Genomic DNA, 9,603 nt, shown 5'->3' on the forward strand with positions numbered 1-9,603 from the left:
TTGCTGGATTACATCAAGCTTCAAGGACAATCGAAGGCGTAAGTTCATAGTTGGAATTCATCCCCATGGACAGGTGATGATTTCCAAAGGGGGGACTGTAGTGAACTTAATCTGGTGTCACGACTAAGCCTAAGGTCAAAACCCTTGACCTTAAGAACCTTGTGGGACAGAAACTGTCATTTCATTGATTTGAATCCATAGATACAGGTTCACCCATCCTGAGACTCTCTTTCTTGATAATCAAGTGAAAGAACACTCTCTTTTTATTATCATTACTATTTTACAAATGTTGATAATCAAAGTGTCTTAGTTCAAACCATTTTAGATGTTGCAGTGAACTAATCAATTTTATTAACTGTGTAATGATTTTTAATTCTCATGCAAAGTTAGAATTCATGTTGAGGTCTGTTACAGATTTTTATGCATTTTCTGACTTCTGCCTTTGAATGAGCAAGTGTACGTTTCCAGGGTCAGGAGTGAAGCAGACATGCGTTGGAACAACTGTCCTGTTTATATCCTCTCAGACGTCAACAGGGGGTTTTGGCACCTGTTTCTTAAACTCGCCAAAACAAAACTCTCTCTGTCTGTGAGAACATTTCTGATCTTTCCATAACAATTCTTGCTGCATTCTAACCTTTTACGTCACAAAACACACCCCGTCTGGTCGGTTCTGGCCAATGGGAATACTCCCAGATGAACCGGGAAAACAGCTCTTTAAAATGTCGGTACTTCCTGGTCTAACCAGTTCTGTTGGAGTTCTGTTGGATACACAGTTCTGTCGGTTCTGTGCGGAGAAGCCCAGTTCTGGGAGCCGGGAAGATCCTGACATGACAACAGAGCTCTTCCGAGTTTCATGGGATTATAACATTTTTCACTGAGGTGAGCTGTGAGGGACAAAAAGCTGCTACTCCGGACGAGTAACAGCATCCTACGGAGACGCTGAAGGGTGCGTTAAACGGAATCTCGCCTGAGACATCTCCAGGTAAAAGAGTCGATTTCACCACCTAAGTGTACTGTAAGGAGAAGCTGAAGAAAGCCCGGAGAGTGCCGTTCTGTTCACACTCCCTCAAACCCCATCTTTTACTCTTCTTTAAACTTCTTTCCCATCTTTAAACTCCTCTCTCAAGTAGAAATTCTTCCAGATATTTAGAAATGTCTGTGTAAAGTGCTCATCCACCGCCGTGTGGGTAAAAGATCATAATTGTACAGTTTTCATAAATGTCTGTGGTGAAGCAACGGAAAAATCATGGCCGTATGATTTTTCCTGATTGATTGCTTATGTTGTTATTTTCATAATTTGCCAAATTAATGTAAATGTTTGATGTTAAACTTTGATTCTGTAAATAAATGACCGCATTCATTTTGATGGGTCAAATATAAATGACGTCTCACGTTTGCCTTTCATTAAATTCAATGCACGTTTTATTCAGTTCAGAAAAATGAGGAATCCGCGTTAATTGATGAATATATCTGAGCATCTGTTCATCTACATCTTAAATGTAAATTACTTCTTTATTAGGATTAGGATTAGGACTCTGCTCACGTATGATTGTGCAGCTACCCATCCAGGCTGTCACATTGTAAAGTTTGCAGATGATACAGCAGTGGTGGGATGCATCACAAACAATGATGAGTCCAGCTACAGGCAAGAGGTGAAACACCTGGACAGATGGTGCAAAGACAATAACATTCACATCAATGTGAAGAAGACAAAGGAGATGATTGTGGACTTCAGAAGGAACAAAAACACCTACACCCCCCTGAACATAAGAGGATCTGCGGTGGAAGTGGTCTCCAGCTACAAGTACTTGGGTGTTCACATGAATGACAACCTCAGCTGGAGCAACAACACCACCAGCCTGATCAAGAAAGCACATCAGAGACTCTACTTCCTCGGGCGGCTGAGGCGAGCTGGTCTGGGAAGCTCAGTCCTCACCTCCTTCTACAGGTGTGCAGTGGAGAGCATCCTGTGCTCCAGCATCAACATGTGGCATGGAGGCTGCACAGCTACAGAAAGAAAAGCTTTGCAGAGAGTGGTGAAGGCTGCACAGAATTCTGTTGGAGTCAGTTTCCACACCATCACAGACATCTACACCTCCAGATGCAGGAAGAGAGCCACCTGCATCATGAAGGACCCCACTCACCCAGCACACACACACTTTTTGCCCTGCTCCCCTCAGGAAGGAGGTTGAGGAGCATTAAGTATAGAACTACTAGACTGAAGAACATCTTCTACCCTGAGGCTGTTAGACTCATGAATCTCTAACCAGAATAATCACTGTGGAAAAAAATCACATCATGTTGCTGCTGATTTGTTTCAATGTTGATGTGTTCATGCGTGCTCATCTGCTTACATGGACTCATGTTCAGGTTTGTGCTGATGTTCGACGTGGTGTTTTTATGTTATTAGTGCTTATATTTAGTTGATGTTTTTCTTAGTTAATATCTTGAATGTTATAATTGTTTTTCTTTTATATTTTATTGTTGGATGTAACTGGGACCCTGTGTACATTTTTGCTCCACCACATGTACCAAATGAGGTGCAAATGACAATAAAGTATTGCTGACTCTGACTCTGAAGACTATTCTTGAGATGATGGAGGACAATCCATCTTACCGTTCCATGATGTTGTTTGGCTTTACTCCTACGTCAGTGTCTTGGACCAATGAGCACACAATTTTCTGTCTGTATCGACATTAGGTTGTGATTTATCTGGATGTAAAAACATCCATCCATCCATCCATCCATCCATTTTCTTATGCTTATCCAGGGTCGGGTCGCAGGGGTAGCAGCCTAAGTAGGGAGGCCCAGACTTCCCTCTCCCCAGCCACTTGGTCCAGCTCCTCCGGGGGAATCCCGAGGCATTCCCAGGCCAGCCAAGAAACATAGTCCCTCCAGCGTGTCCTGGGTCTTCCTCTGGGTCTCCTCCCGGTGGGACGTGTCTGGAACACCTCACCAGGGGGGCGTCCAGGAGGCATCCTAAACAGATGCCCGAGCCACCTCAACTGGCTCCTCTCGACGTGGAGAAGCAGCGGCTCTACTCTGAGTCCCTCCCATATGATCGCGCTTCTCATCCTATCTCTAAGGGAGAGCCCAGACACCCTGCGGAGAAAACTCATTTTGGCCGCTTGTATCCGAGATCTCATTTTTTTTGTCACAACCCAAAGCTCATGACCATAGATGAGGGTAGGAACGTAGATTGATCGGTAAATTGAGAGCTTCGCCATTTGACTCAGCTTTCTCTTCACCACGGCAAACCTGTACAGCGCCTGCTTCACTGCAGATGCTGCACCTATCCGCCTATCAATCTCACGTTCCATTTTCCCCTCATTCGTGAACAAGACCCCAAGATACTTGAACTCCTCCACTTGGGGCAGGACCTCCTCCCTGACCAGGAGAGGGCACTCTACCCTTTTCCAGCTCAAGACCATGGCCTCGGATTTGGAGGAACTGATCTTCATCCCGGCCATGTCGCACTCGGCTGCGAACCGCTCTTGCGAAAGCTGTAGATCATGATCTGATGAAGCCAATAGGACCACATCATCTGCAAAAAGCAGAGACGCAATCCTAAGGCCACCAAAATGAATCCCCTCAACACCTTGGCTGTGCCTAGAAATTCTGTCCATAAAAGTTATGAACAGAATCGTTGATAAAGGGCAACCTTGGCGGAATCCAACTCTCACCGGGAACAAGTCCGACTTACTGCCTGCAATGCGGACCAGGCTCTGACACCGGTCATACAGGGACCTAACAACCTGTATCAAAGGGCCCGGTACCCCATACTCCCAGAGTACCCCCCACAGGGTTCCCCGAGGGACGCGGTCGAACGCCTTCTCCAAGTCCACAAAGCACATGTAGACTGGTTGGGCAAACTCCCACGCACCCTCCAGGACCCTGCTGAGAGTGTGGAGCTGGTCCAGTGTTCCACGGCCAGGACGAAAACCACACTGTTCCTCCTGAATCCGAGGTTCAACTATTCGACGGACCCTCCTCTCCAGAACCCCCGAATAGACCTTACCAGGGAGGCTTACGGGCGTGATCCCCCTGTAGTTAGAACACACTCTACGGTCCCCCTTTTTGAATAGGGGGACCACCACCCCGGTCTGCCAATACAGGGGAACTTCCCCCGAAGTCCACGCAATATTGCAGAGTCGCGTAAGCCAACACAACCCTACAACATCCAGAGCCTTAAGGAACTCCGGGTAAATCTCATCCAACCCTGGGGCCCTGCCACTAAGGAGCTTTTTAACCACTTCAGTGACCTCAGCACCAGAGATTTGAGGGTCCAACCCAGAGTCCCCAGGCTCCACTTCCTCAGTGGAAGACGTGCCAGTGGGATTGAGGAGGTCTTCAAAGTATTCTGCCCACCGACCCACGACATCCCGTTGAGGTCAGCAGCACATCACCCCCACTATAAACAGTGTTGGTTGTGTCCCCCCCCCCCCCCCCAGACGCCAGATGGTGGACCAGAATCACCTCAAAGCCGTGCGGAAGTCATTCTCCATGGCCTCTTCGAACTCCTCCCATTCCCAAGTTTTTTGCCTCAACGACCACCCGAGCCGCATGTCGCTTGGACTGACGGTACCCATCAGCTGCTTTTGGGGTCCCACAGGCCAAAAAGGCCCAATAGGACTCCTTCTTCAGCCTGACAGCGTACCTCACCGACAGTGTCCATCACCAGGTTCGAGGGTTGCCACCGCGACAGGCACCAACAACCTTGCGGCCGCAGCTCCGGTAAGCCACCTCGACAATAGAGGCATGGAACATAGCCCACTCGGACTCAATGTCCCCCACCTCCCCCGGAACACGTTCAAAGTTCTCCCGGAAGTGGGAGTTAAAGCTCCGTCTCACAGGAGACTCTGCCAGACGTTCCCAGCAAACCCTCACAATACGTTTGGGTCTGCCAGGTCTGACTGGCATCCTCCCCCACCATCGGAGCCAACTCACCACCAGGTAGTGATCAGTGGATGGCTCCACCCCTCTCTTCACCTGAGTGTCCAAGACATGTGGTTGCAGATCAGATGAGATGACGACAAAGTCATTCATCGAACCGCGGCCTAGGGTATCCTGGTGCCAAGAGCACATATGGACACCCTTATGTTTGAACATGGTGTTCGTTATGGACAATCCATGATGAGCACAGAAGTCCAACAACAGAACACCACTCGGGTTCAGATCAGGGGGGCCGTTCCTCCCAACCACACCCCTCCAGGTCTCACTGTCTTTGCCCACATGAGCATTGAAGTCCCCGAGCAGAACAAGGGAGTCCCCAGGAGGTGCATTTTCCAGTACCCCCTCAAAGGACTCCAAAAAGGGTGGGTAATCTGAACTGCCATTTGGTGCATAAGCACAAACGACAGTCAGAACCTGTCCCCACACATAGGCAGAGGGAGGCCACCCGCTCATTCACTGGGGTGAACCCCAACACACAGGCGCCAAGATGGGGGGCAATAAGTATGCCCACTCCTGCTCGGCACCTTTCACCAGGGGCAACTCCAGAGTGGAAGAGTGTCCAACCTCTCTCAAGGAAACTGGTTCCAGAGCCAGAGCCATGCGTAGAGGTGAGTCCAGCTATTTCTAGCCGAAACCTCTCAACCTCACACACCAGCTCAGGCTCCTTCCCCACCAGTGAGGTGACATTCCATGTCCCAATAGCCAGCTTCTGTAGCTGAGGATCAGACCGCCAGGGCCCTCAGCCACCACCCATCCCACATTGCAACCGACCCATTTGGCCCCTCCCACAGGTGGTGAGCCCATGGGAAGAGGGACCACATCTCCTCTTTGGGCTGTGCCCAGCCAAGCTCCATGGGTAAAAGCCCGGCCACCAGGTGCTCACCCGTGTTCCCTACCTCCAGGCCTGGCTCCAGAGTGGGGCCCCGGTGACCCATGTCCGGGCGAGGGAACATGAAGTCCATGAAGGGGTGAAGGGGTGTTTGTTTCTGTCTGTATCTATATTAGGTTGTGATTTATCTGAATGTAAAAACAAGTTACATAAAATTTTGCTGACTTTTAGCAGCAGCAAAAAATTTTGCATTGTAAAAATTATTGCAATGATGATTTAGCATTAATGCTTACACAACTTGTTTACAAGGAATGCTTATGCTCAATGACCCTTTAGTAAAGTCATTTTTGCAGCTTTAATGCTGCATATTTTACCCTCGGGACACCCTGGATTAGCTGAATAAGCACCAGCTACCGGCATGGATTAACTGCATTAACCCTTTCAGCTACTATTGAATCTTGGACAGCTGACAATTTTCTTTTAGCCCAGGTGGGCCTGTTCCCTGTCATACCAGCTTTTGTGGGTCGTACATCGTAGAAAACCAGTGTTGTGTTGTTTCAGCTGGACTATTGCATCAATGAGGAGTTCTCTGCCTGAGGGTCTTTGGATGCTGTGGGGTCAGTAGCTGTGGATCAGAGGGATTCTCCTCGCTTGGACACTGCTCTCATATGAACACATCTCCCTCTCATCTAGATTTTTAATCCCAGGGCAGACAAAACCTCAGGAATTGCCGCTTTAGATGCAGCCTTTCCCACTTGGTTTCCATCGCCTTTTCTGTGAAATTCACCTGGAACTCATCAGACCGGAGGACTTCTCGGAAAAAAGAACTAGAAATGCCCTCTCAAACTCCTGTTCTCTCATTCTTAATGGAAATCTAAACAAAAAACACCCCCACAGCTGTGTTCCCTTTCTCTCACTCAGATGCTTAACTTTATCATCTGATAACTCGGCTTGGAAGTCATAAATGGAATTTATGTGCAGACGTGAAGTGGAAACACTAATTTTTTTGTCTGGGCCTCTTTTGGTGTTGTACATAAAGGACGGAAAATGCCATGGATTAACAGGAATTTTGCTACCATTACACATTTCTTTCCCAATAAAGTCATACTATTATTAATGGCCTTGTGGTTTTAGGGTGTAGAGATTTATTTTTATATATTTTAATTATTTAATCTTTATTAAACAAATAAAAAACTCACTGAGATTAAAAATCTCCTTTTCAGGAGTGCTCAAGGGATAAGAGAAAGCATAATCGATTAAAACAAGTTAGAACAATCAAAACATACATATTTATACATACAGATGCAACTAGCTTGTGATTTGCTGCATTTAAAACTATAGACATTGTCCATCCATCTATCCATTACCTGCGTCTTCCTTTGTAGGTCACCGAGTTCGCTGGTGCCCATGTCCAGCAGTCACTGTGAAAAAGGCAGATTATACCCTGGTCAGGTTGCAAGTCCATTACAAGGCGCACAACTTGAATCATTACTACTAATAATAATTCTAAAACATTTTTTTAAAGATTTGTATATGATCCAAGTGGTCCTCAATCAGAAAAGGGTGGATTGGTTTCTTCATCAGAATCAGAATCAGAATGCTTTTATTATCCTTGCACAGCAGTACAACAAAATTACTTTATGTACATCCATCCTAAAGATGGACAGAAGTGTACAGGGGGCTGCAGCTTCTAAGATGTGCTACCCTTGTTGCTTAGATAGGAAAAGGGGGAGAAAACATAAGGAAAAATGTATAAAAAAAGATCTCTCACACCGTGTCCTTGACAGGGCATGATTTGAGGCGTCAAAAAAATATACCACAGCAAAGCAACATAAGTAGACATAATACATATGCGTGTGGAGTGGGTAGGGTGTGGGGGTCCCAGCACGGCCGCCAGATGAGCATCGCACCCCTTGGCGCCTTCCCATCTCCTAGGTTGCTGCACCAGGTGAGGCAAGAGAGGCCAGTGGAGGCATTGAGTTGAGTTTGAGGGAAGGTTGTAGCACAGCACAGTCCAGAGACACCCCCCCCACCACCACCACCACCACCACCAGCCATAGTCCTGATCAGAGGTGTTTGTTTATCAGCCAGTTCGGATGAGCTCTGTTCACAGGTCCACGACTTTGGGGAAGGGATGGGGTGGGGAGGGGGGGACAGAGCATCTTTGTTTCCTTAACATCCAAGGATAAATTGATATAGTCCACCTTCCAAGCCCACGTCCAGATTCAGATATCACATTGTTTGGGTCAGACTGAACTTGTAAATTTCCATGTCTGACTCACAGTCTCGCTATTACATTCTCTCATAGCAACTCCAAACAGCCGAATTTGATTATTTACGCCATGTCGAGCTTACAGCTTCTCCAAGATTTATTTCATGTTGGGAGTGAGGTGCTGCTTCAAATGGAGGATTTTAAGTATCTCTGGGTTTTGTTCAGGTGAGATGGATGAATTGAGCTTGACAAAGAAAAGAAAAATCTGTTCAGTTTCTGCAATATTGCATACTCTGTCTCAGTCCATTATGGTGAAGAGCAAGTAGAGTTGCAAGGTGAGGCTCTCTGTTTACCTGTCGGTCTTCGTTCCTACCCTCATCTATGGTCACTAATTTTAGGTAGTAACCGAAAGAATAAAATCATGAATACAGGCGGTCAAAATGAATTTTCTCTGCAGGGTAACTGGACTCTCTCTTAGAGATAGTGTGAGATGTTCAGTAACCAGTGAGTAGAGCCGCTGCTCCTCCACATTGAGAGGAGCCAGTTGAGGTGGTCCAGAGGGCATCTGGTAAGGGTTCTCCTGGACACTTCTCTAGGGAGGTGCTTTGGGCATGTCCAGCTATGAGGAAACCCTGGAGAAGACTCAGGACATGCTGGAGAGACTACGTATGTCTCTTGGCTGGCCTGGGAACGCATTGGAATCTTCTCAGAAGAGCTGGAAAAGGTGGCCATGGAAAGAGATGTCTGAGCCTCCCTGCTCAAGCTGCCCCCACGACTCGACTCCAGAACAATATATAATCAGCATCTAATGGCTGTAATCTTAAGGCACCCTACTGTGTGGCATTAACCATTCATATGAGCCTACAATAAAATCAGGATCTCATGAATACAGCTTTGATACATACAGTATATGAGAAAATAGTTTATTGCAGAATCCTGATATTATCTTGGTCAAGAAGCTCTTGTCAGACAATTCTAAACAAAAATGTCCATGATGGCCTTGACCTGTTAGTAGCTAAAGAAAGATGGATAGATTAGATGATGGGACAATGTTTTAAAGCACTTGGTGTCCACCTCCATGATTCCTAAACACAAACCAGGTGTTGTTTAGATTATGCTGTTTTTACCTAAAATTTCAGATTGACATTAGATGATTTTTTAAGAAAAACATTATAACACAATGAACACTGTATCAAGCATAACTCTTTTCCATCTGTGAATGATAGGCGTTTCTGGTAATCTCAGTCAAGCATATTTTAACAAATAGTTTTGTTGTGTGTATTTTAAAGGGATCCATCTTCAGCACACAGACTTCAGAGTCCTACAACCTGTTCCTCACCAGTGCAGTCACAGATGGTGTGAAGATATGGGACCTTCGCACAACCAGGTTTTGTATATAAATAGCATTTTCTGTGCAATTTAATGTCATATTTAATGTTAAATTAACAAACAGATTCTGGTTTTATGTCATTCCACACTGATTTTGATTTTCACTGGTATTCAACAAAATTATAGTACCGGTGCATTTACATGAATTAGAATATTGTGAAAAAGTTGTTTTTGGCCAAACATTTCAATTAGTGAAAATTATGTATATATATATATATA

At 46.0% G+C, this 9,603-nt stretch overlaps 1 protein-coding gene across 1 annotated transcript in view; it reads left to right on the forward strand.

Annotated features, from left to right (window-relative positions):
- The window catches only part of wdr27 (WD repeat domain 27), a 62,878-nt gene that overhangs the window by 34,216 nt on the left and 19,059 nt on the right, over nt 1-9,603 (forward strand). Inside the window, exon 21 of the mRNA XM_037693197.1 lies at nt 9,285-9,387. Coding sequence (XP_037549125.1) covers nt 9,285-9,387 — 103 coding nt within the window. The remainder of the gene's footprint in view (nt 1-9,284; nt 9,388-9,603) is intronic.

The sequence above is a fragment of the Nematolebias whitei genome, chromosome 1 (genome assembly GCF_014905685.2).
Source record: "Nematolebias whitei isolate Nwh7 chromosome 1, NemWhi1, whole genome shotgun sequence".
NCBI lineage: Eukaryota > Metazoa > Chordata > Actinopteri > Cyprinodontiformes > Rivulidae > Nematolebias > Nematolebias whitei.